The sequence below is a fragment of the Piliocolobus tephrosceles genome, chromosome 9, assembly GCF_002776525.5.
Source record: "Piliocolobus tephrosceles isolate RC106 chromosome 9, ASM277652v3, whole genome shotgun sequence".
Classification (NCBI taxonomy): domain Eukaryota; kingdom Metazoa; phylum Chordata; class Mammalia; order Primates; family Cercopithecidae; genus Piliocolobus; species Piliocolobus tephrosceles.
The window spans coordinates 111,502,312-111,530,188 of NC_045442.1; the positions used below are offsets into that span (position 1 = coordinate 111,502,312).

General features: G+C 39.4%; 1 protein-coding gene and 1 long non-coding RNA gene across 2 annotated transcripts in view; one reads left to right on the top strand and one right to left on the bottom strand.

The window, feature by feature from the left end:
- Positions 1-18,909, bottom strand: part of PLXDC2 (plexin domain containing 2) — a 472,622-nt gene extending 453,713 nt beyond the window's left edge. The window contains exons 1-2 of the mRNA XM_023223192.2: positions 18,706-18,909; positions 17,591-18,353 (exon numbers count right to left, since the gene is read on the bottom strand). Coding sequence (XP_023078960.1) covers positions 17,591-17,702 — 112 coding nt within the window. The 5' untranslated portion in view covers positions 17,703-18,353; positions 18,706-18,909. The remainder of the gene's footprint in view (positions 1-17,590; positions 18,354-18,705) is intronic.
- On the top strand, positions 16,756-22,399 carry LOC111549989. Its single transcript, XR_002733890.2, has 3 exons — positions 16,756-16,973; positions 20,338-20,398; positions 21,861-22,399. It is a non-coding gene; the product is annotated as an uncharacterized LOC111549989 (long non-coding RNA).
- The last annotated feature ends 5,478 nt before the right edge of the window (positions 22,400-27,877 follow it).

Genomic DNA, 27,877 nt, shown 5'->3' on the forward strand with positions numbered 1-27,877 from the left:
GCCCTTCCTAGCTGCTCTCCACACCACTGCTAGAGAGACCCTTCTAAAAGTCCATCTGAGTTTGTCACTCAGCTGATAAAAAATCGGTCTGGGTGCGGTTGCTCACATCTGAAATGTCAGCACTTTAGGCCAGCTGTCCACTTCATGGGAGAATTCAACACCCAGCTGGGTGTGCAAGGCCCTTCCTAATCTTGCGCCTGCTCTTGCCCAACAGGCAAGGGCAGTTCCCTGAAGATGTCACAGTTCTCTGCCCCAGGATTGTTCTCTCTGTTCAGGATGCCCTTCCAGCAACTCTGCCCTCCTGTCACTCACACTTCAAATGCAGACCCAGACATACCTCCCTAGGAAGCCTTCCCTGACTCTCTAGGCTAAGACCGATGCTCCCGTTTCTCAATGCCACAGTGAATGCACCCACTCTCTCTCACACACATACACACACAGCACATTTTCTTACAATTGTCCTTTTTACTTTCCTATTTTCAATACTTCATGGTAACCTCTACCTGGCAAAGGCTGTATTTTGTATCCCTTCACATCACAAAGCTAGGAGGATAGGATACATCTAGCAAATGTTTGTAGAGTGAATAAATAATTATTCACAGAGCTAAACCTCACCATCAACCCCAACCTAACAGCATAGTAACGTCACTTTAATTCAGTCATCTAAGTCCTTTCGAAACAATTATATCTTGAGCCAATTTTATTTAGTTTATAGGCTAATCCAATTAGATAATTTGGGAAGCTTGAAAAGTTCTACTAACGTCTGGTAATATTAACAAACAGTCTATTGCCAGATGTGTATTGAAATGGCGGCATAGATGGTATACAGATAGTGTAGCAAATGGGATATTGATTCGGTCCTCAGAGCCACCTAACCTCTTTCTTGAGCAGTTTTCTCTCAGCCCCTTTTGGATACATCTGTCCCTCTGCCTTTGTTATCCCCTGCCTCTTCACAGACATACACAGACACACACACACACACACACACTCTCTCTCTCTCTCTCTCTCTGCCTCTCTCTTTCTCTCAGTGATTTTGTGCTGTTCTTGATCTAATCAGGGGCCTTGCCAAAGGCTTCCTTTCCCAGTCCATTGAAACCTGGACACTATACCTGTCTTTTTAGCACACCTGTTCTAGGTTTCAAATGCAGAGGATATGGATGACCATTCCTCCTCCTTGCAATATTTCACATTTTCCAAGACATATTACCTAAACCCAAATAAATGACTCTGTAAGTCAGTGACAACCTGCAAGTTCACGCAGGAATAAGGACTGGTTCCATTGCTCTCAAATAACACCATGAAGACGTCCACTTCTACTGGCCATATGTTTAGGGCTGGCCTCAACTAAAACACTAAAGGCCTCCGTACAGTTCTGGAGGAAAAAAACAAAAAAGCGAAATATGAAATGCCCAGGAAACTCTGAACTCTGCAAGTTTTTTAAAGATTTGTATTCATTTTTTATTTTGACATTTCTTATCTTCTACTCATTGAGGCAATCTTAGGACAGCTGTCTTGTTCTTACACATAGATTTGCTTACCTTTTTGATTAATTCACTAATGCACAGGTAGCATTTTGGATCCCTTTATACACAGAGCATCATTATCCAAAAAAAGTTAACTTATCATCCAAGGGAATTGTGTAATGTCCTAAGGTGGTTTATTTATCCCTAGAATCAAATACATTCATAAGGTCAAAGTATTATTTTCTTGCTTCAAAGTAGATGACGCAGCAGAATTTCATTTCGTGTCCTCAGCCCATGCCAAGAAAAGAAAACTGTTTCTGAGATCCTCATCTCATTTTACACAACATGAGTTTGTTAAAAAATAAACTCCTTGAGTGTTCTTTTACTGCACATTTTACTGGAATAATGTCATCCACATCCAGATCTGGCCCTAGGCTATCAATGAGTGAGGGGGAGGGTTGTGAATAAGAGAAATGCTTTGCATTCCCGCAGGCAGCCATGCAAGTCTGAGCCTGCTGGAGGTGCAGTCAGCACTCCTAGTTAGAGGTTGCCGCTGCAATTTACTGTTCCAGTGGCCATCAAAGGCTCACATTGGCCTGAATTTTTCCCAGACCTGCAACAGTAGCACTGTACATGACTATTACTAGACCGAAGGTGATATGGCTCTATGTCTGGCACTTTGAAATACAGATACATCGATAACTAATATTTAATAAGATTAAGTAAAGTTTTCAGAGAAAAAGCCATGCCTTGCCCTGCCCATTTTTGTTTCTGCCTCTGATATCCTTAACTTCCCGCTTCCAACGTCCTTATTTTTTTCTATTGAAACCCACCAAATCTTCAGAGAGCATTTTTCACAACTGTTAGTATGACTAGAGAGACGAGTAATTTTACTGCTGTGTTACAGATGAAGAAATGGAGGTTCAGGGGTTAATATTTTTGCCCAAGGTCAAAATGGCAGCAAGGAAATTTCAGAGCCAAGATTTGGACTCAAGCCCATCTGGCATCAAAAGCATCCTTTTAGCAACCACAAGACAATCAAATGTTGTCTTCCCTGGAGAACTTTCCCACAACGCACACCCCCGCGGGACTCTTCTCTGGCTCTCTTGTGCAACCACAAGTATGGATTTGTCCCTTGCACTATATCCACGTTATATACATGCATATAGTCTCTTGTAAATCACACCCCTTATGTATAGAAACCATGTCTTTTTCTATCTCACACAGTGAATTACAAAATTCAATTGACAGTAGAAACATCTTCCAACTGAAGTTACCCTGGTGGAGGAAAAGGTTAACTAATATAAAAATTAGGCAAATTGAACTTCACAGAGATATTTCAAATTATATGATGAAACATCATATATTTTAAGTACACATCACACATACATGTGTAACATATGGCAGTCTCCAACTTATGTATAAAGAATATGAGATAGAATGGCTAGGTTTCCAATTAACCTACAACAGGCTATTTTATTTCTAGTAAGTGCATTGATGCATTCCTCCGTGTTTCTTTTTAATTACTGATTAGTTATTGAATAAATGAATGGAAAGAGAAATGAGTCAATGCATTTATTAGACGCAAGACAGACCTTGCGGGCTATTCAATAAGTCAGTCAACAATTTTTAAATTAAGAGCCTACTATGTGGTAGGTGCTATGTCTGGAGCGTAGTTATGCTATTTTTGTTTTATTTTTAAATTTTTAAAGTTCGGGAGAATCCCAATAAAAAAATATTAAACAAAATGAATAAGCATTGGCTATGGAGCACTGATGGTCTGTTTGATAGGATTTTTGCCTCTTCTTTCTGGGTACAGATTATTGGACTAACAAAAGCTATGATATGTCATCCATAAAAGACTTAAAGCTCTGGGTGTATACCCAGTGATGAGATTGCTGGGTCAATAATATAAATAATTCTACCATAAAGACACATACATGCAAACGTCCATTTCAGCACTATTTACAATAGCAAAGATGTGGAATCAACCTAAATGTCCATCAATGGTGGACTGGATACAGAAAATGTGATACCTATACACAATGGAATATTATGCAGCCACAAAAAAGAATGAGATCATATCCTTTGCAGGAAAGTGGATGGAGGACATTATCCTTAGCAGACTAATGTATGAACAAAAAACCAAATATCACATGCTCTCACTTATAAGTGGGAGCTAAATGATGAGAACATATGGGCACAAAGAGGGGAACAACAGACACTGGGGTCTACTTGAGGGTGGAGAGTGGGAGGAAGGGGAGGAACACTAAGCTTACTACCTGGGTGACAACAAACCCCGGTGGCACAAGTTTATCTGTGTAACAAACATGTACAAGTACCCCTGAGCCTAAAATAAAAGTTAAAAAAAATGAGTTACAGCCTTCTCTTTCGTGGTTTTCCAGTGCCTGGAATGTTTACCTATACCCACAGGAAAAATAAAATGACGACAGGAATTGCCGACCAAATAAAGGAAGACAGTAAGTGAAACACCAAGAAAGATGAGAAAAAGAAGACCCAGGTACAAGAATTGAATATGTAATATCAGAATGGGACAAAATTTACCCAAGAAAACCAACAGAGAAGAAAGAATCTATCATAGTCACAAATTATGACTTATCTGGTGAATGTCACTCGACATGAGATTTGAATCATTTTAATGCTCATTGATAATATGTCCTACCAAATGAAATTATGCAGAAAAAATCATTATTTATTAATTGCGTTCTATGAAAAGGTGCACTATGAAAGGTGCCAAGAAAACAAACAAGCAAAAAAAAAAAAAAAAAAGGAAACAAACCTTGGTTCCTACCCTCATAGAGCTTACAATTTAGTGGGAAGAATAGTCCTCAACTGAATACTTATACAAATAGCAATATAATTGAACACTTTGATGGATCTCTCAAGACTCTTTCAGTGGCAAGTAACAAATCCCAACTCAAAATCACAATTTCCTGCTTTATCAGATTGGGCAGTCCAAGATGGCCTATGGATGGCTCTAGACTTTTATATTCCCAATGCAGCAACTCCCAGGGGGGAAAAAAAAAAAAAAAACCTTCCCTTTTCCAAAGCACAGTTAAAGAAAGACCGATTAGCCTGTATGAAGATACACTCTGCATGGCCACTTTTAAGACACAAGCTGGTCATGGGAAATATGCCACTATTAAAAGAAACCAGGAGAATAACATAGAGTGGGGAGAGGACATTCCTAAATAATGGGAGGGTGCTGTTACCAAAGGATAGGGGAAAGAGATACTGAGGAGATAAAAATATCAGATGTTCAGACTGTACCATGAGTATGGAAGAGAGAAAGAACTCTGGAGAATGTTTCAATAAAAACAATAAAAGCCAAGGTAAGAAAAAAAAAAATGTGCTCTGAATATAAGAGAAACAAACCATTGATTACATGGAAGAAGCTGACCTGAATGGATTAAAACGTGAGCAAGTGGATCACAATTAAAACCGTGAAAAGAGTTAACTCAAGTCACTGAGTGTGGTACTAAGAGATTGTATTGATTATTTTGTTGAAAAATATTTAAAAGGCTGCCCAATGGTCTGTATCTGAAAAATCTCTTAGATATCTGTTTCCCAGGGGGAATTTCCCAGTTGGACTCTTTCCCCTTGAGATAGGTGGAAAGCTAATTATGAAAATTTCATGGCTCTATCTCTAATTTCTATTTCATTCATTGTTTATCCATATATCATTTTTAACTACGGAATTCTCCCCAGAGAAGCAAATTAACCAGTTTTAATATTTTATCAGACAATTCAAGTTGTGGGTTATAAATTATTAGAGAGGATTAAAATCTTATCCTTTCACAGTCTTTGAAATGTTATTCAGATTTACAAAGCTCAGAAATTTAAAACTGCTATTGATAACACCGGTTAAACTATCCCTTTCTTTGTTCTTGCTAGCTTAGTATATGACTGGATCATTTGTAAATCATCCTTTGTAAATGAGTTCTCAGTTCTTCACAAATACATATGGCAAATTCTCTTACTTTGCAGTCACTCCATCTCTACCTTCTCTGTACATTTTGTCTTTTTTTTATTTTTTATTTTTTACTTTTGAGCTGGAGTCTCCCTCTGTCGCTCAGGCTGGAGTGCAGTGGCATGATCTTGGCTCACTGCAACCTCCACCTCTTGGGTTCCAGTGATTCTTGTGCCTCAGCCTCCGAGTAGCTGGGACTACAGGTGTCTGCCACCATGCCTGGCTAATATTTTGTATTTTTAGTAGAGGCCTCCCAAAGTGCTGAGATTATAGGCATGAGCCCCCGTGTCTGGCCTGTCATTGATATTTTAACCCAGGACATCACATTACAGAAATTGTGACTTAGACATTTTGCCCAAAGAAACATGTGGTAAGAAAGTATCAACAAAACTCTTTGCATGAGGGATAAACCTGAACAAACACAGCACCATTTATAAAAGTGGAACACTAACAAGCATCCTACAGCAAATTTTCAGAGAGCTTCCTATGCTTGGAGCTAGGGAGCATTGGGGAATCAGTCACAGAAGGCAGGTTATAGTCAAATGCAGGCACAAGTAATTACTACTGATAATCAGTGAAACGATGAAGACATCAAGGCTAAGTGGAGACCTGAAGGACAAAAAGCCAAAAAGCCAAAAAAAAAAAAAAAAGGAGGAAAATGTGCTCCAAAAAGAGGTAAAGGCACGTGCAGAATTTCAGAACAGAGACAACGTACGGGATCCTGGGGAGGGGCAGAAAGTGCTGAACTTGAACCTGAAGAGGTCAAACAGGACCAGATACCTTCAGCATCAGAGCAACAGAAAGGCACAGGAGTGGTTCCGACAGAGGAAGTACACAGCCAGATTTGCATTTTAGAAAGATCTTTCTGGCTGTGGAATGAAGAATGGGTTCCAGCAGGGCAATTCTGGAGGCAAGGTGGGAAGCCTATGCAGTAAGCCAGGCTAGAAAGGCCAGGCCTGTTGAAGACAGGGCGACAGAACTGGGGGCTGGAGAAAAGCCATCTGAAGTCAAACAAAAGTACTTGGCCTAAAAAAAATCAGCTTCTTATTGGCCATGCCTATTTTCAAACATCTCTTCTAAAAACAGCTTGACGAAACTGAGATTGCACCAGTCTGGCTTCCTGCATGGAACTGTTTTGCAACGTCCAGACAATGAGACTGTCATGTGCAGGATGACTTTAAATCTTGCTTGTTTTTAAAAATATCTGAAATGAACAACAGATGTTAAAAAGATAAAGAAGGCTAAACAACTAAGAAATAAAACAAGCCGCCTGGCTTTTCCACGTACTCCTGATTAAAAAAATACTCAGATCACCAAGCCTGAGTTCAGAGCCATAGCCAGTCAGGGACTGTGTGGAACTGGAGGTGGAGTTGACATTTTCAAATCAAACAAGAAAATTGTACCCCTTTCATTTGCAAATGCCTGTAGTCTAAATCAAATAACAAATTCTATTATCTGTAGAGTGGTAGCAACTTGCAAACTGTACTCTCTTTCAAAGTAAATCTCCAATGGGATCAAAATGAATCAGCTAGTTAGCAAATGTTAAGGAGGATCCTAAAGCTGAGAGATTTTACCGTTCTTTCCAAAGCTGTTTCTTAAAATGCAGCAAATTTAAGACAAAGTCTTTGTTGGAGCATTGCTGGTCCAGAGATAGGATGCTAAGAGGCACTTTGCAAAAATATCATCATGTCTATGGGTTACTTGCCTTGAGCTCACTCCTTCATTGTGCTAGTTCCCAGGAAGCCAGGTGTTAACATTTCCTTCCCTTAGCTGATTTGTCCATTTTAATTAAACTATCATTCCCCATTTGTTTCCTAGGAAACAATTAGATGTATGGTTAGTTTGATGATGTGATAAGAAAACCTCTCCGGCTCTCCATCTGGACATTTCATTTCAACTAAAAATGGTCACTGTCAAATAGTCACTATTAACAATTTGTTATGATGGCTGGGCGCAGTGACTCATGTCTGTAATCCCAGCACTTTGGTAGGCCAAAATGGGTGGATCACTTGAGGTCAGGAATTGGAGACCAGCATGGCCAACATGGTGAAACCCCATCTCTACTAAAAATACATAAATTAGCCGGGTGTGGTGGCGCGCCTGTAGTTGCAGCTATTTGGGAGGCTGAGGCAGGAAAATCACTTGAACCTGAGTGGTAGAGGTTGCAGTGAGCCAAGATCGTGCCCTGCACTCCAGCCTGGGCAAGAGAGTGAGAATCTGTCTAAAAAAAAGAAAAAAATTGTTATGAAACCCTGTGGTACTTGTTCTGGCCATTAGATGTTGTAGAAAAGAAATTACGTAGTCTCCCAGTTGTTTAGAAATGGAATTATTTACAAAATGACCCAGAGGTTTAATAAGATTGCAATCAAAAGCCCAAAAGTTTGTAGCAAAATCTGAAATGTTTATTCTAAAATGGCTCTGGAAAAGGAAAGAACCTCCTGAAAGAGCCAGCTTCTGAAGAGCAAGAACAAGAAGGACAGGTTTGTCCCGTCAGATATAAAGACTTATTATAAAGCTATAGTAATTAAGACTGTGTATCAGTACAGGGATAATTATGGGTTCCCCCACCCCCTTTATCGTCAAAGTAGATTATCTCAGCAGGGCTTATTTCAGGATTTATCTGTTTGGAGTAGACCTTTCACAAACCCAATAACCCAGAAATTCTAGCTCTAAATATAAGCCAAGCATCTCCTGCATGTAAACAGGAAAATACATTTGCAAGGATGCTCCTACCCCCATGTTCAGAAGAGCACTAATTATCCATGGATGGAAAACTGAATAAATCAGTTGTGGACGAGCAGATTACAATTAAGATCAACCCAAGTAGATGCAGTTGCTAAAAACAAAACAGCAAGTGATGTGATTTATTACACAACTCAGTCTCCACCAAAATTGTTTCACAACATAACCATCAGCATTTTGCAAGTCTTTCCATATTAACAAATGTGACCACAAGATTCCGATATAGGAGCTATATTTACTCACACTTCACATAAAACAAAAGGTTTTCATAAAATTCATTCATTTTGAACAAAAAATTAAACATGTTTTAAAGCTACATAAAACTTTTAAAGCCGGGTTACAAATCAAATTAGGTACAACTGTACATTATACAAGACATATAATATCCTATGCTAGTGTAACAAAACCAGCATAAGAAAACAAAGCACTGAGCGACATCTTTGTAATATAGCAAGAATGCTCTCAGACTAAAATGTGAAATAAAATTTGTTTTAACCTCACAAGTCAACTTGATTTTCACAGGGCATCCACAGTTTTCAAAGTATTGAAATATTCTTCAAATGTTTGTTGTATGACAAAATAATCTAAAATGACCCTCTTGTTTCTGCTCCAAACAAGCACCAAGGGAAAAAAAGTGCAAAGACACAGTGGTATGGCTCTTAGTTCAATTTTTGCTTCTTGGAATTAGCAAATTAAATGGCTAAATGACAAGAACAACAAAAAACTCAAAGGTGTATATTCCCAGGACCTATATAAATAATAAATAGAATTAAAATGGCTAATATCAGAAGCAATAATTCTTGAAAGAATTATGGACAGGCAGTACATTTTGGGCAATCTTTAACATAAAACTGTGGACTGGCAAAATAATTAGGAGGTTAAATATTTTAAAATTAAAAGTTCAGGATAGGATTCCTTGAAGTCACAGGAACCCATATCCACTAAGAACATGACTCAGTACGCCAAAAATTATTTCACATACACTTTTCATTGGAATATTTTGCAATGTAGATGGTATTTATGTAATTTGTATATAGACATTTCTCAATGAATTCAAGGGAAAAGATAGCAAAAGAAGAAGGAGAAGAGAAAGCCAAAAGGAGAAGTCAGCTGTAATACCAGACTTGCTCCCGCCAGCTATGCCCACAGGAAGGTGAGTGGGCCCTTTTCACCAGACAAATGAACAAACAGACAGCATATAAATAACCAGGTTCATTAGGTCAGTGGTAGCTACAGCTTAAGTTTGTATGTCAGAAAGAATTAAGCAAAGAAATATGATAGATTCAGCATGAACAGTACCTGAAATGTACCTCAGATACTTTCCCATCTTAAAACTCATCATTATTGGTGTATTTCATGCTCTAAATGATAAATTCTGCCTATCTTACTTCCCTTTTAGGCTTTAGGGAAATAAATATGTTATCGGATGTTCATATTATGGTTTCAGAGAGAAAATGGTAGGAGTTACTACTGCAAGTGGATACACACAGAAGCATAAAACTACTACCCAAAAAACATTATTGAATGTCCAATGTTCCATATTCCAGCTGGACCCAAGAATACAGTATCCCAATCTAAATGAACCAGAGTGTACTTACAAAGCATCATACTCAAAAAGAATATATCAGTTCTATTTAGACTTTTCGTATTACTGAACACTCCAAGGAATATATAGAAAATTGACTTTTAAATATTCGAATTCCTATTCAGTTTTTCCATAGGGCAAACTCTTAACATTCTCTCCATATTCTCAAAGCCTCAATGAACTACACACCTTACCTACAGGATGAGACCTCGAGCAACATGGATTCTAAGGAAAATGTCCAATTATTGAGTAAAAAATAATTGAGGAATTGAGTAATAAGATTCCAGACAAGTAAAAAGGAAGTCAGTCTACATCTTGGCCTGTGACCCTCTCTTGACAAAAATCACAGACCGCTATCTATGATAAGGCCTCAAGCAGAAAGAGTGAGAACAGCCTATTTTAATTTGAAGGGTAGGGGAAAGGTACTAGTGCTTAGATCTGGTTTGATGGCCTCTGGAGGAAGAGATTAAAAGTCTGCATTTCCAGTAAGGTCACTCAGTGCCTGACCCCATGTTCAGATCTGTAATCTTTAACAGGCTAATTCCAAACAGGCCCCTGACAAGACCTCTAATTCTACTTAAATATACAAATCTATACTATCGTTCCCCAGCTTACCACCTTTTTAATTAAAAAGAGGAAAATAAAACCAAACAATAAATATGAAATGAGTTCACTGTCTGGTTATAAACACATGTGGAATATTTTATATTCTCATCTTTTTTCAGTTATTATCCTGTTAATTTATAACACAATAAATAGTGGAAGAAACTGTCTTGATAAAAGCATCACTACTTACTCTGTCATTCTGTAGTAACTTCCTTAGCTTAACAGAATCATTGTGTGGGAGGCAGTGAGGGAAGACATCCTGTGTGAACTCAGTGAAGAAAGGCCTCTCAGAATGGAGTACTCTACAGAGATAATTAAAGCTTTGGGAAAATGTGCTCAGAATAAAGCCAAAGGGCTGGAATTCATCAGATTAAGAGAAAGCGGAAAGCAACTTAGTGATACACAACCTTATGTATTATGGCGATTCAATCTTATTTGCTTTTTTTCCCAAATAAATGCCAAATGAGATTTTAAGTGAGAAAGGTAAGATGAAGACAGAGGTAAGCTAGCACACACAAATGTAGGCCAGAACGTTTATATACTTGTTGGACGTGGGCCACAAATTGTGCACTGAGATTTCAAGAAACCAAAATTTAAATAGTAAAACTCCTAGCCCCTATTTATAATGTCCAGAAGATACAAACAAGTTCAAAAGAACTATGTCTGTTATTGAAATACAAGGTCTCTCACCCTGTCTCTGTCTCTTTCTCTTTCTCTCTCTCATTTTCTCATGGCATAATATCTCGGGGAGCAGACACTGTGCAATGTATTGCAGAATATCCTCTTCTACCTCCCTGTAACAGCTACCATAGCAAGTTTTTTATTATTTTATTTTTTGATATAGGGTCACACTCTGTTGGCCAGGCTGGAATGTAGTGGTGTAATCACAGCTCATTGCAGCCCTGACCTCCTGGGTTCAAGCCATCCTCCCACCTGAGCCTACCAAGTGGCTGGGACTACAGGTGTGCACCACCATGCCCAGCTAATTGGAAAGAAAAAACAAACAAAAACTGTAGAGATGAGGTCTCCTCCCTATGTTGCCCAGGCTGGTCTCCAACTCATGGGCTCAAGCAATCCCCCTGTCTCGGCCTCCCAAAGTGTTGGGATTACAGGTATGGGCGACTGAACCCACCTCAAAACAAGTTTTATGATAATTTTTTTTTTTTTTTTTTTTTGAGATGGAGTCTTGCTCTGTCACCCAGCTGGAGTGCAGTGGTTCATTGTCAACCGCCGCCTCCCGGGTTCAAGCTATTCTCCTGCCTCAGCCTCCTGAGTAGCTGGGACTACAGGTGTGTGCCACCACACCTGGCAATTTTTTTATTTTTAGTAGAGACGGGGTTTCACCATGTTGGCCAGGATGGTCTTGATCTCCTGACCTCCTGATCTACCCACCGCGGACCTCCAAAAAAGCGTTGGGATGTTGGGATCTCAGGCGTGAGCCACCACGCCCAGCCGAGACAATATTTCTAAAGCCTCCTTCATTATAGTTTAGTGGCATGAGGCCTAAAGACAGTTTAATTCAAAAGCAATCTCACAAGTAATCAAAATTATTTAGTAGTCTTCAGCTTCAGTGAAACGAAACACCACAACCACCATATATGTATGCATATGTACATATATATGTATACTGTATTTCAAGATATTAAATTAAAAACATAAGTAAATATGCAGTCAGAAACTAGCAGTATAGGAGAATAGTGGAATAAACTTTTTGAAAGTCCTATCTATCAACAGAAGGTTTAAGGTATATGACTGATTTTAAAATGGGCAAAGGGCCTAAAAATTGACATTTCTCCAAATAAGACAAAAAAAAAGTGGCCAACAGATATATGACAAGGTCCTCAACATCACTAATCATTAGGGAAATGCAAATCAAAACCACAATAAGGTCTCATGTCACACCTACTAATATTAAGATGGCTACTGTCAAAAAGACAATAGATAGTAAGTGTGGGTGAGGATGTGGAGAAAAGGGAACCCTAACACACCGTTGGTGGGAATGTAGAACAATATGAAGTTGCTTCAAAAAATTAAAAATAAAACCACCATATGAACCAGCAATCTCTCTTCTGGATATATACCTGAAGAAAATCAGCCCCTTTAAGAGGTATCTTCACTCCCATGTTAATTGAAGCATTATTCACAATAGCCAAGATATGGAAACAACCTGAGTGTCCACTGATGAATAACTGGATATATATTCCATATACATTGCATATGTAATGCATATATATTCCATATATAGTGCATATGTATCATATATATTTCATATATATTATATATTGCATAGATAGTGCATATGTATTCTATATATTGCATATATAGTGCATATATATATGCACAATGGAATATTATTTGCCTTAAAAAAGATCTTGCTGTTTGTGATAGCATGGATGAAGCTGGGGGACGTTGTGCTAAGTAAAATAATTCAGACACAGAAATACAAATGCAATTTGGTTTTCTCTTATACATAGAATTTGAAAATAAGCATCATGTTGCACAGCTTAAATACATATTATTAAAAATAAAAATTAAAACAAATAATTTTTTTAAAGAAATATGTAAAAGAAAAAAGATATGAGATTAAGAACGTGAGTGAACATTCACTCAGAAACCAGCAGGACAGAAGAATGGTTGAATGAATTTTTGAAAGTCCCACCTAATAGTAGAAGGATAGTTTAGCAGGCTTCTGGATCTTATGCTTCGGTTTCAACAATTACTCTCTGAAGTTAGTTTTAAATTTATTTCTATCCTATTGATGGACAAAGTCTTAGCATGGGAATTATTTTAAAAGTCTCCCAAGGTGGCATTCAAATTAATAATTCAGCCTGAACTATAGTTCTATTCAGTTCAATTAAGTCCAACAACCATTTATTGCAACTATTTATTGGTAGTTGCCACAGCAGATTCAGAAATAAATGACAGCAGACCCTGACCTCAGGGACGTATGGTCTGGTCTAATAGAATACATGAGAGAGAGGCAGAAATGGAAAGAAAAGGAAACCCTACAGTATCAAGCAAGTGCCTTTGAAGAAGCCATAAAGTGCACTGAGAATTCTAAGACAACATATCCTTTTGTGGAGAGTGTCATTTGAGATAAATCTGTAGGAAAAATTGGAAAATGGATGGATGGAGATGGACTTAGAAAAGGAAGAGCAGAAGGAATGGCGGAAGTGTTAATGCATGGCACACACTCAGGGAGCTTCCAGCAGCTCATCTGGTGAGAGCATTCGAGAACAGGCAGGCGAGAGAAGGTGGGAAAGTGCTTGAGGCCACACTGCAATGGCCGTGAAGACCATGGAGAAGGGATTGTATTTAATGTGATGAGGAAGTAACTGAAGACTTTATTGATTTATTTATTTGTTTATTTACTTATTTTTATTTTTCTGAGGCAGAGTCTCCCTTTGTTACCCCCTAGGCTAGAATGCAATGGCACTATCTCGGCTCACTGCTACCTCCACCTCCTGGGTTCAAGTGATTCTCCTGCCTCAGCCTCCCAAGTATAGCTGGGATTACAGGTGTCAGCCACCATGCCCAGCTAATTTTTGTATTTTTAGTAGAGATGGGGTTTCACCATGTTGGCCAGGCTGATCTCGAACTCCTGATGTCAGGTGATCTGCCCGCCTCGACCTCCCAAAGTGCTGGGATTACAGGCGTGAGCTACGGCACCCAGCCTGCAGCTGAAGACTTTAGATCCCATGATCAAGGTTGTTGATCAACTCATTCCTCTTTAAAAACATAATGTTTCTGCAATAGGAGATAGTTTTAGGAAAAAATGACAAAACTAATTGATAAGGACATATATTTTCTACATCTCTGCATGAGAGTATCTGATTCTTGTAGTAAGGAAACCTGTCTGGAGCAAAATTAATATCTTTCATTATTAAGTTTTATTCAAATACATTCTCCCTGACAAGAGTTTATTTCTGAAGATCACACTGAAATGTGCAAATTCTCCTGATTATAATAATTCCAGGCTGGGTGCGGTGGGTCAAGCCTGTAATCCCAGCACTTTGGGAGGCTGAGGTAGGTGGATCATGAGGTCAGGAGTTTGAGACCAGCCTGGCCAATATGGTAAAACCCTGTCTCTACTAAAAATACAAAAATAGCCAGGCGTGGTGGTGGGCGCCTGTAATCCCAGCTACTCGGGAGGCTGAGGCAAGAGAATTGCTTGAACCCGGGAGGCAGAGGTTGCATTGAGCTGGAGATTGTGCCATTGTACTCCAGCCTGAGTGACAGAGTGAGACTCCTACTCAGAATAATAATAATAATAATTCCAAACCTCTATGCAGACATTTATGAACAAACAAAAACATTATCTTTGACATAAATGTTCTACACTACCATTATGTCTCAGTCCAAACTTACCTAACCTCAAGCTTCAAAACTTGTATCTATTCTCTAAAGGAAAAAGAAACTCAGATTTCATATTTTTAAAATTTTGCATGTAGCCTCAAGTCATTGATTGATAAAATAATTAACCTGTCCTTTGTCCAACAATATGGACAGATATCCATTTTATAATAAATATTCACTTGAATTAACCCCTCTATTATACTATTTTGCTCTAGGTTTATATGCAAACAAACTTTAGTGATTATGTCTCAACAGCAACACTCTCATAACAAACTCTACAAATTAGTAATAATTCAAAGTAAATTGTTTAACTCCAACAAAAGCAGGAAATAACAGAAAAAATCTTTAACCAGAGAAAGAATAACTAAAATAAGTGTAAATTATATGATAAACATAAACTACTTCCCTCTAAAACAGAAAAGGGAATAGAGGAAATTAGCAGTTTCTCTGCCCTCTGGTGGCAATAAAATCAACTGCAGCATTTACTAAAGTAATGCATAATAAAAAGTCCCTGTTATGAAATCAGATATTTTTCCTGTGCCAAAATGTCTGTAATAAAAATCCTGATTGTTGCGTGCCAAATTTCAAGACTGTTGGACTTTTCCCCCCATATCGAACTTTTATATAGACGAGTTTACAAAAAAATTGTGTATTTTTTGTTTCACCTTGCCATTTTTATATATTCAGTAAGCTAACCATTTAATTACAATACTTTCTTCATAAAACTACATGTAAATTGATGTCCAGGAAAGAAGCTACTTTGGTTTATAAAAGTCTTCAAAAATTTGCCAAGGAATTTAAAACCATTCTTTTAAAAATCAATCCTATCAATATATGGGCTTCTAGAGTATATTTCTCATCAGAAATATTCAACTAGCTTAAAATACCAGTACATTGATGTTGAACATTTTAAGCATTTTATATTTCCCACAGCAAGAGCTTTTAATTATATGGCCAATCTTACTTCGGGATGAATTTCATCCTCAATTTCTGAACTTCCTGGCATAGCAAGTGTGTGTGTATCTGTGTGTGTACATATATTCTTTTTTCAGTAACATTACTGGAAAAGGTTTATAAAAAGATAAACATTTGCTGGCATTTATTTATTTATTTATTTTTACTGCAAATGCAGTTTTTATTCCTAGTGCCAAAGAAGTTTTTAAATAAACAACTTGGGATGCATGTTGGCACACATATCCTTTTAGCCTCGTTTGTGGTGGAATAAATTGTTTTCATTAAGCATCTATTCATACCATGAATAAGTACATGAAAATTACTGTTGCAATTTTTAAATAAATGTGTTCTTTCCTGGAAGGCTAAAACTGTTATTTTTTTCCGACCAGTGAAACATATCAGAGAAATAAACAAAAGGTATAGTCTACTGTCATAAATCATACACAGTCAAGAACAACCTATGTCCATTAATGCAGAGCAATTAAATGTGACAAAGACAAATCAACACCCAAGAAATCTGCATTTTATTCTCAGCTTTAAAAGTATTGTCATCCTATTGCCTCCCTACACATACACCCCAACACACACACCCCTCCAACCATAAATAAGAGCGCAGAGTCAGTATCTGTGTTTTATCTAGAACAGTTTACACCAGGGACAAGCGAAGTGTTGTGACTGTCTTCTAAGTCGCGGCTTGGTAAATTTCACTCAAGGGTTTCCTTCAAGATCTTCAAGATTCACCTTGCCTGGCATCCCCAGGTGTACCCCCAGCCTTCCATCTGTGACTCTCAAGTTTGACTGTTGAGGACGCATGCATACTTCCTGGGCAATCATTTAAATTACACACACACAAACACACACACCAGAAAAGAACAAATTGATTATCCTAAGCAGTAAGTTTTCGTTTTCTTTTATTTTCCCTCCAAGTTTTTTCTTTTTTTCTTGTTTCACCTCCTCTCGAAGTCCATCCGAGTTCACCAATTTCTGCCAAGATCTCTTTCTGCCTGCGTCTTCACTTTCTTCACTGAAAGGCGGAAATGGGGAGTAGGCACCCAATTCGCGGTGGGCAGGGTCTCAGGAGGCAGCCCTGCGCCTTCCGCTCGGCGATCCTCCCCGGGGCGTGGCTCCCCGCAGGACGCACACCTGCCAGGACCGTCGCTAAGAGGATGCTGAGGTTGGGGGTCCTCTCGGGGACAAAATCAGGGCACTCTGAGGAACCCTCTGGGCGTTCAGGCCTGTCTGTGAAGCTAGCAGGCGGAGGACAATGGGAGCAGGGGTAAGCATCCAGAGGCGCGCCCGCCCCCACCTTTCCCACCTGCTCCCCACCTTTGCGCCAGCCGCACCTACCCCGCCCCACTTCCAGGGCCCGCTTGGCCCAGTTCACTAGACTGAGCTACTGGGGATTGCCAGGGGAAGGCAGCTGCTGCCACAGGGAATTTTCTCACGCAGAGGGGAGACCGGCAATCCCTGGCTTTCACCAAGTCCCCCACCCACCCCACATCACACACTCGCTTAATTTAACCAGCAGCGAGGAAGGAGGAGGAGCCGTAGAGCACACAGCCTGGAGATGCCAGGTCCTAGGAGATGTATCCACAGAAGCAGCTTGCTCTCACAATGGAGCCCTCCCGGGTCTACTTGGGGGAAACAGTACTACCCCCTGCCGCCCAGGTGAAGTAAGCCCGAAAGCCTCAAGAAAACCCCTAGTCCCCGGGGTCCTTCTCTTGTTAACCCTCTTTTCCCCATTTGGGAAGCCTAAGTTTACCCGAAAAGCAACTGCAATAAGTTTCCCGAGGGCAGACAGGTGATGTAGGGGGAGAGAGTAGGGGGAATGGGAGTTCCAGGAAGGTCTTCAGCTGCGCACAAAATCAAAAAGCCAAAGTGCATCTTACTTACCAAGGATTTGGTCTCCTGGTTTCCCATCGGCGAACCGAAACTGGTCCGTAAAGAAGTGGCAAAGTAACACAACTCCTGCAGCGGCCAGGTCGGCCCTCGGGAACCTAGCCATGCCGCCGCCGCCACCTCCCCACCCAGCCCGCCAGTCCTTCGCCGGTGCTCGGGGGCTCCCGATGCAAGAGGCGCGACCGGGCCAAGTGCTGCGGATCAGTCTCGGTGGGACCCGGAGGCCTTTGTAAATGTCCCTGCGATTTCACAGTAGGGAACCCAGAAGAGGAGGAAGCGAACGCGAGCAGGAGCGCAGCCCTCTCCGGACCTCTGGGGCTCTCTTTGCAAATTGCCACATTCGCAGCCCTCACCCGACTCTGAACAACAACTGCGGGGAGGAAAGGCCACTTGCAGCCGGGGCTCGCAAACTGTCGGTTCCACTCGGACAGCGCCACCCCGGTGCCCGCAGACGGTGACTTCCGAGCCCCAGCGATGCGCTCCACTGGGTTCAAAACAGATCTAATTCCACAGCCAGCGCCGCTGCTGCCTGCTCCAGATCCACTAGGACTGGTCGGCTCTGCAGGAACTTTCCTCTGTCTCGGGATGGCCCCGGCAGGAGGTTTTTAGGTTTGCGGGAAGGAGGTTGATGGCGAAACCCTCCCGACAAGTTTTGCTTCTTTTCTTCGCCCAACGCAGGGCGCGCGTCCTTTCTCGCAGCGGGAGAAATGGGCAGCTCCAAAGAGCTGAGCCCTGGGAACGTTCGGGCTGCAGCAGTCTGAGGTCCGAAGGCAGGAAAAAAAAAAAAAAAGAGAGAGAGAGAGAGAGAGGAAGAAGAAAGGAAAAGGGTGGAGTGGGAGGGAGTCAGGCTAGAACCTATCGGGAGAGGGTTCCTCCAGGCTCAGGAGGAGGTGGCCCCAAGCCCCCGCGGAGCCCCAGGAGTTTGGTGGCGGAGGAGTCGCTGCCGTCGCCACGCTCCCCAGCGCTCCTGCTCCACACTTTGAGGAGGGAAGGCAGCTCGCAATTTGCCAGATCTGCCGCCGCACCCTCCTCCCTCCTCCCTGCGCCCTCCCCTTCGCTCCTCCAGGCTTCTCCCACCTTCCTCCCTGAAACCGGCAGCCCGCACCGACCTGTCCAATGACTGCACTTTCCTCGGGGCTGGCTGAGGAGTCGCGGCCAACAGATTAAGCCGGGGGAGCCTAGCGAAGGGGAGGGAGAGGGCCACTCCAGCCCTGCGCGCCCCCGGCAGCCGGCTGCCCCCGAGCGCGGGGAGAGGGGACGAGTCCGGGGAGCTAGCGGGGGAGCGCGGGGCGGTACCTCCGCGCTGCCTGGGCGCCATCCCCGCACTCCGCTCGCGCGTCCTGGGCAGCTCCGCCAACTGCTCCCCCCACCCACCTGGCGCCCAGGCCGCCTTCGCGCCCGACTGCGGGGGGCCATCGCGCCCGGCCCCAACCCTGGAGGGGTCTCCCTGGGCACGAAAGGGTTAACCATAGCTCGCTCCCTCCCGGAGGCTGGGTCTGGCAGTGGCTGGGTGTGGAGAAAGCAAACGAGAGCCAGTTGGGTTACCGACTCCGCGAAGCCCCCTCGGACCCCAGCCCCGCGCGGGAGGGTGGCGGAGGGTGGCGCGCCGCAGCGTGGTCCCCGCCGCTGCCGGGCGGCTTTGTAAAGTGTCAGTGGGGGCGAAAGCGAGAGTTTAAAGGAACAGGAGGCCCATTGAATTTCCTACCGGGGCTTTCAGGGGATCTGGCTCCCCGGTTTGTTTTTGTTTTTTCAGCTCGGGGATCTGTTTCCGCGTTAACCCTTGCCGGCCCTCTCGTTAGTTATATTATTTTGCATACAGTTAATCATTTTTGAAAGGGATAAATACAAGGAAAAGAAGCAAAGCGCTATTGGTTAAAAGTACAGGATCTAAAGCCCGGATAGCCTGGGCTGGAATTTCACCTGCCCTGCAATGAGCAATTTATCTCCTAGCCTCAGTTATCCATCCATCAAATGGAGAGAATTAGAGTAACGCCCTTATAAGGTGGTTGCAACGGATTGGATGAGTTAACTGTATATTTAATAAATGTAGAACATTGCCTACCGCAAAGTACGTGGCTTTAAGTGTTTCCGGAGCAAAAGTGAGAGAAGACTTCAATCATGTAACAAATTTCCATGTGTTCTAAGTTCAAGTTCCTTTCCACTCCAAGTTCTGAAGAGTCTATGGATGCTGTCAATAGATGTCTCGGCTTGCAACAAAACCCACTGGAAGTGGATCCGGATAATCAATCTACCTTTGCAAATGTGATGCTCGAAGGATGGCTCTCTCACAAGAAATATGTTTCCCTTAATCCAATACTCAATTTGCTCTTTATTTCCAAACAACAGATATACACGAATAAACACAAACATATGTCATGCCTACAACTCTTTATTATGCCAGGACCCTGGCTCTTTCCTGAGCTTTCCTCCCATAGGTTGATTTCTACTTAGGTAACGATTCTTCTATTTCTGCTTAACCAGGAGTGTTTAAATTCCATGTAATATTACATCTGAACTTGAGTACCTAGATACATACCTGCTTAAAATCAAGTTTGAAAACTGAGTCTTCTCACCAAAACTTGATTGTGCGGTTGACCCTTGAACAACAGGGGTTTGAACTGGGAGGGTCCGCTTTTGCATGGATTTTCTTCCTCCTCTGCCACCCCTAACACAGCAAGACTAACCCCTCCTCTTCCTCCTCCTCTTCAGTCCACTCAATGTCTCTTCCTCCTCCTCTTCAGCCCACTCAATGTGAGGACGATGAGGATGAAAGTCTGATGATCTACTTCCACTTAATAAACAGTAAGTATATTTTATCTTCCTTATGATTTTCTTACAACAGTAGGGTATTAGTAGTTAAGTTTATGAGAAGTCGAAATTGTACATGAATTTTCTACCGTGTAGGGGGTCCATTCCCCTGACCCCCATACTGTTCAAGGGTCAACTATAGTTTAATTGATGCTGATTCTTTTTGAGAATCATAAATCCATGTGGAAAGCATCCCAAAATATTCTGCACAACTCCAGCTCCCATCATATCTAAAATAATGGGGAATCCAGCAGAAACCATTTCAAGAAAGCACCTCTTTTTTTAGACTGGGTTATTTCTCCTTCTTTCACAGTAGAAAAATAGGTGTTTCCTCCTCTGAGAACAAGTAAATCCCCACCTCTCCTTACTATCATTTTCTTTCTTTTTTCCTTTATTATTTTATGTGCGTCTTCGCAGCGTTCATTTTTCTTGTTACTTGCGGTCATCAATGCTCTGCCCTCCTGACTGAAACTATATACTTTTTTAAGTAGAAATTTGATGCCAAAATTTGAAAGGGGGCTAAATGGTCATTCAGGGTCAGTCGGGAAAGACTTTTATATGTTTGGTTAAGTCACTGATGCTGCTGAATTGTACTGGTTTACTCCTATCTTAATTTTATTCTGAAGAGCTATACACATAGTAAATGCAGAAGTATGGGAGGAGATACAAGTAAGCAAAACTCAATCATGCTTGATTAGATTTGCCGTTCAGAAATAAAGATGAAAGAGCAACATTGTATAACAATAAACTCAAGCTTTGATCATTTGTCTTAAATGTTGATGAATAATTATTTTTAAAAGTATATTCTGCCTTTACATTGTAGCAAGGAACGAATAAATAAAATTTATGTAGGACAGTATACTCAGAGTGAAATGGAAAAAGTAGATTACTCTTATCATTCTGGCTAAAGTAGGGTATTTTGTGGCCTAAATTATTTGGGTTTGCCATATACATTTCACCACAGTAGAAGTGTCTCTTTCCATTTTGTAGTAACAAAGTAAGTGTTCGTGGAAGATGTTACATCTTCCATCTGACAGGAGGGAGAGAGATATAGTAATGGCTGGAGGTCTGTTTGTATTTACTATAGATGTATGAAAAGAATTAGTGGCTCTTTCACCCACTCCCTTCATTTTAACTAATCTCTCAAAGAACAAATGAATCAGGAACCACAAATGAATAGCACTTAGATTCTTTGTCCATGACAAAGATCTGGAATTCATATGACACTCTCTCCTTTAAAATAATATATCAGAATCATTCTCAACAACATAGAACTCTGGGCAAAGATTAGCATGTGATCTATTGCTGTGTGGATTTCAAATCTGTTTACAACCCTTATCTCTACCAAGCTTCAGAGAGATTCTTACACATTCTAAGTGCAATACTATCTATAGAAATGTACTTACAATTAATCACTTTGTTTCATCTCTGTCTTTAACAATGTTGTGTTTCCTAGGACCTGTCCAAAATTGGAACTTGGCTAACAGGATGCTGAAGAAAACAGTATACTCCCTTGGAAATGAGATTCTATACATGCTGTAGAATACTTGACATTTATTATAATCTTTTCTTAACTATTCAGGAAATAGTTTTTGTCCATTTTAACAGGATTTGTTAAAACTTTCTACAATTGCTGTCAGATAAAGGGAAATTGCTATTAGTGAATTGCTTTTATTCAGTCCAAATATTATGACCTTTCTTCTAGGTCTCAGCAATTCCTCTCCCTCCTCATTTGGCAGGGCTAATTTTTGACCTCTGGTATGCAATTACAAGACTCGTTTGTTCATCTTGGCTGATCTGCTCTCAGAATAAACTGGAATTCTCTTGTACTGTTGATGGGTAATTCCAGCTTTTTGTTCTTTACAGTTTTAAGGAGAAAATTTTATCAATTCGGCATTTGAAGTGAATAAACATCTTTTTAAAACTTACTTAACAGCTAACATAACTCTTTTTAATTGGAGCGTTTCACATACAAGAATACTTCATGCCTTTTAGCCTCCTATAAATACTGCATGTACTATTTAGATGAAATTAACAATATAGGCACATTCATAATGAAACAATATCCTGCATTAACATGGCATACATGTTTATAGTCTCCTTTCTGAATCTGAATGAGCTAAAGTGGTTTTGACCAGTAAATAGCAAAGCATAAAAATGTAAAAAAAAAAAAAAAAAGTAGAAAAGATGTTAATAAAATGGAACACTATATTCTCAAAAGGGGGTAGGAGCATTATGTTACCTTTATTTTTAAATGGCAACATTGTATCATAGAAACTTAAACCTTAATCCCAAATTGTGCTCAAAGATAGGTTAAATTCCTGCATTTTGCTAATAAAGGAAAATGGGCAAGTGCTCAGCAAGCACTTAGTGAATTGAAAAATGAAATAAACATGTTAAAGAATACGCTGTACAATGCAGAGTGATGGAGCACATGGAAAAGTTCTCAAGTGATTATTGCTTTGGACACAGTTGTCAGCCTTATAGCCTATCCAGATTTTGCTAAACTGATGGAAATATCTAAACTGCAGGAAATTTGACTCTCAAATATCAGCCCCAGGAGAAATTGTGCTTGTGCAGAGCCCCTAGTGGAGGCTGTTACTCCTGGCACAGATCACAGGGCTTCTTGTTGGAGGCAGGACTGCTCTGATTCCCATAGGCACCACCACTGCTAGTGTCCGCCAACATGACTTGTACCGAATTTCCTTTCCTCATCTTGCATTCATCCTGTTTTCTTTTGCCCTAGATTTCCAGTCTTTTTATTTCCATCTCTACAAAATTTTTATTGATATATAATTTACATAGCTTAAGATTCACCTTTTTTAAGTGTACACTATTCAGTGGTTTTTAGTATGCCCACAAGGTGGTAAAATCCAGACTACCATCTAATTCCAGAAAATGTCATCACTCCAAAAAGAAACCCCATATCCGTTAACAATCACTGCCCATTCCCCTTTCTCCTCAGCTCCTGGCAAAGACTAATTTACTTTCTGTCACTGGGAATTTGTTTCTTCCGGAGAGCTCACATAAATGGAATCATACAGTATATGGCCTTTTGTGTCTGATTTCTTTTGCTTAGCATGTTTTCAAATTCGCCCATGCTGTTGACTATATCTGTATTTTGTTCCTTTTTATTTCCAATAATATTCTATTGAATTATACTATGGAAAAAGATGAAGTCCATCAGTTATTGGACATTTGGGTTGTTCCCACTTTTTGGATATCATGAATGACGTGACTTTAAAAATCCAAGCACAATTTGTGTGAACACATGAGCAGTTTGGTAACTCTACAATTAACTTTGTGAGAAAATGACAAACTGTTTTCTACAGTGGTTGCACCTTTTTACTTTCCCAGCAATGCATGAGGGTTCCAGTGTCTCCTCATCCTTGCAAATACTTGTTAATTTTCACTTAAAAAAATTACAGTGATCCCAGTTGGTGTGAAGTGGTATGACATTCTGGTTTTTATTTGCATTTCCCTGATGACTATTGATGGTAAGCATCTTTTCTTGGGCTTATTGAGCATTCGTGTATCTTCTCTGGAAAAGATTCTCTCTAAACCCTTTCTCATTTTTAATTGGATTGCCTTTTTATTGTTGAGTTGTACGAGTTCTCAACATAGTCTGGATGTTGGGTTCTTAAAATATGTAGGATTTGCAAACATTTTCTGAAAGAAATAATATGAGCTGTCTTTTCACTTTCTTGATAGTGTTCTTTGACGCACATTTTATTTTGTTTTGATAAAGCACAATGAATATATTTTTCTTTGGTTACTTCTACTATAGGTGTCATGTATAAGAAACCTATGCCTATTCCAAGGTTGATTTATACCTATATTTTCTCCTAAGAATTCTGTAGTTTCGCTTTCATATTTAGATCTTCGATCCATCTTATATAAATTTTGTATAAAATGTGAGGAAGGGAACAAAAATTATTCTTTTGCATATGGACATACAATTGTCTCAGCCACTTGTTGAAAAGATTGTTACTGCATTCAATGATCCTGACATCACTGTTGAAAATCAGTTGGCCGTAGACATATAGGTTTCTTTCTGTACTCTCAATTCTATCCCATTAATATATCTGTCTATCCTTATACCACACTGTTTTGGTTACTGTAGCTTTTTGGTAAGAGTTGAAACAAGGAAGTGTGAGTCCTCTTGCTATGTTCTTTTTGTCAAGATTGATTTAGCTAGTCTGAATCCTTTGCATTTTCATATAAATTTTAGAATCTGCTTGTCCATTTCTCCAAAAGAGGCTGTTGGAATTTTTATTGGGATTTAATTGAACCTCCAGATTAATTTTGGGACTGTTGCTATCTTGACAATATGAAGTCTTCCAATCCATGAATATGAGATATTTTTCTATTAATCTTGTTCTTCTTTATTTCAATATTGTTATGTAGTTTTGTAGCTTCAATGTACTAGCATTGTACTTGTTTTGTTATATTTATTTCTAAGTATTTTGTTCTTTTTGATGCTGTTATAAAGGAAATCGTTTTCTTAATTCCACTTGTAGATTTCGAATGGTTCTCGTATTAGTTTGCTGGGCTTCCACAACAAAATACCACTGACTGAGTGGTGTAAACACTCGCATTTCTGGAGGCTAAGAGTCCCAGATCAGGGTGCCAGCAGTTTTGGTTTCTTCCAAGGCCTTACTTCTTGGCTTGTAAATGGTCATGTTCTCACATGATCTTTTCTCTGTGTATACATCTTCCTTTGTGTCCAAATTTTCTTTTATCATAAGGACAGCAGTGAGATTAGATTAGAAACCACCATAATGGTCTCATTTTAACTTGAACACCTCTTTAAATGCTCAATTCCCAATTACAGGCACATTTTCGGGTTCTGGGAGTTAGGTCTTTAACATATGAATTTGGAGGGGGAAGAAATCCAGCATATACCAGCTAATAGACAGGAATACGACTGATTTTTGTTTATTAATTTTGCAACCTTGCCAAATGCATTTATTATGTCTAATAGTTTCTTACAGGTGTAAGAATTCCTTAGGGATTTTTTTTTTAGGTATAAGATCTGCAAATATCTTTTTTTCTTTTTCTTTTTTGTCTTAATTTCCCATATAGATAGATGCCTTTTGTTATATTTTCTTGCCAAATTACCCTGGTTAGAACCTCTGGTACAATGTTAAATGGAAGTGTTGACAGTAGTTGTCTTGTTCTTGATCCTACAGGGGAAGCTTTAACTCTTTCACCATTAAACATGCCATTAGCTGTGGAGTTTTCACTGATGCCCTGTATCAGGTTGAGCGAGATTCCTTCCATTCCTAGTTTATGAGTATATTTATCATGAGTGGGTGTTGGATTCTGCCAATTTTTTTTTCTGCATCAACTAATAAGATTGTGCATTTGTTTCTTTTTATTCTATTGGTATGGCGTATTACATGGATCGATTTTAATGTGTTGAACCAACTTTATAACTCAAGAGAAATTCTACTTGGTCATGGATATGGTCCTTTTTCTCTAAATTCTCTAAATTTTCTCTAAATTCAGCTTTCTAGCATTTTAACAAAATTCTGCATCCATATATATAAGGGGTATTAGTTTTTATTTGTCTTTTCTTGGGAAGTTTTTGTGTGGTTTTGGTATCAGGGTAATACTACCCTCATAGAATGAGTTAGGAAGTGTTCCTTTCTCTTTACATTTTGGAAACAATTGGAAAATATGTGTTAATTTATCTTTAATCTTTTAGTAGAATTCACCAGTGAAGCCATCTGGGTATGATTTTTTTGTGTGTGTGGAAACCTTTTTCATTATTAATTTACTGTTTCTTTTTTTTATCAGTCTAGTCAGATTTTCTATTACTGTTTGAGCCTGTTTTGATATTTTCTTTGTCAGGAACTTTCCATTTGTTATCTAATTTATTAGTATACAATTGTTTATAATATTCCCATATAATAGTTTTTATTTCTGAACGGTTGGTGGTAATGTCCACTTTTTCATTTCTGATAACTTGGGTATTCTTTTTTCTTGCTAAACTGAAGTCAAGCTTTGTCAATTTTGTTAATCAAAAACTAACAGTTAACATTCTTGATTGTTTTTCTATTCTCATTCTCTATTTCTTTTATTTCCACATTAATCTCTCTTGTTTACCTCCTATTTATTTTAGGTTAGCTTACATTTTTTTCTAATTTCTTAAGGTGGAAAGTTAGGTCATTGATTTTAGATCTATTCTTTTTAAATGTAGGCATTTGTAGCTATAATTTTCTTTCAGAATACTGTTTTTGCTGCATCTCAAGTTTTGGTATATTGTGTTTTCATTTCATTAATCTCAAAATGTTTTCTAATTTCCCTTCTGATGTCTTCTTTTATCCATCAGTCATTTAGGAATGTGTTGTTTAATATCTACATATTAATGAATATCACAAATTTTCTCTATTATTGATTTCTAACTTTAGTTCCTTTCGGTCTGAGAATATATTTTGTATGATGTCAAACCTTTTACATTTATTGAGACTTGTTGTATTGACTAATACATAGTCTATTTTGGAGAACATTCAGTGAGCACTTGAGAATAATATATTCTGCTGTTTCACAGACGTTCCCCAGAAGTCCACAAATATAGAGAATGTTCTGCAGAGGTCTCTGGTCTAGATGGTTTATAGGTTTGTTCAAGTCTTTAGTAGTAGGTTTAATTTTGTGTTTACTTGTTCTAACCGCTATTTAATGTCTTCAACTATTATTTTTTAATTGTCTTATCTTTTCAATTATTTCAGTTTTTATGTCTTTTATGCTCCATTGTTAACTGCATATATGTTTATAATTGTTATATCTTCTTAGCAGATTGACTCATAATTATAAAAAGTTCTTTTGATCTCTGGTAACAATTTTTGTTTTAAAATCTTTTATTGTCAAATATTAGTATGGACTCTCCAGCTCTCTTGGTTACTCTTTAGATGGTGTATGTTTTCCTATTCTTTTAATTTTTTGTGGGTGTCATTGAATCTAAATTTTGTCTCTTAGAGTTAGCATACAGATAAACTTTGTTTTAAAAAAATCTATTATGCAATATCTTTTAATTGGAAAATTTAATCCATTTAAATGTAATAGAATTACTGATAAGGTAAGGTTCATATTTGCAATTTTCTTATCATTTTCTTTTTTGTTGTCGTTTTTTGATGGTGTCTCACTCTATCACCCAGGCTGGAGTGCAGTGGCACCATTTTGGCTCACTGCAACCTCCATCTTCCATGTTCAAGCGATTCTCCTGCCTCTGCCTCCTGAGAAACGGTGATTACAGATGTACGCCACCACACCCAGATGATTTTTGTATTTTTAGTAGAGGCAGGGTTTCACCATGTTGGCCAGGCTGGTCTTGAACTCTTGACCTCAGGTGATCCACCTGCCTCAGCCTCCCAAAGTGCTGGGATTACAGGTGTGAGCCATCACGCCTGGCCAGTTTTCTGTATGTATTTTTCCCCCTTATTTCTGACTTATTTAGTGTTTAATAGATAT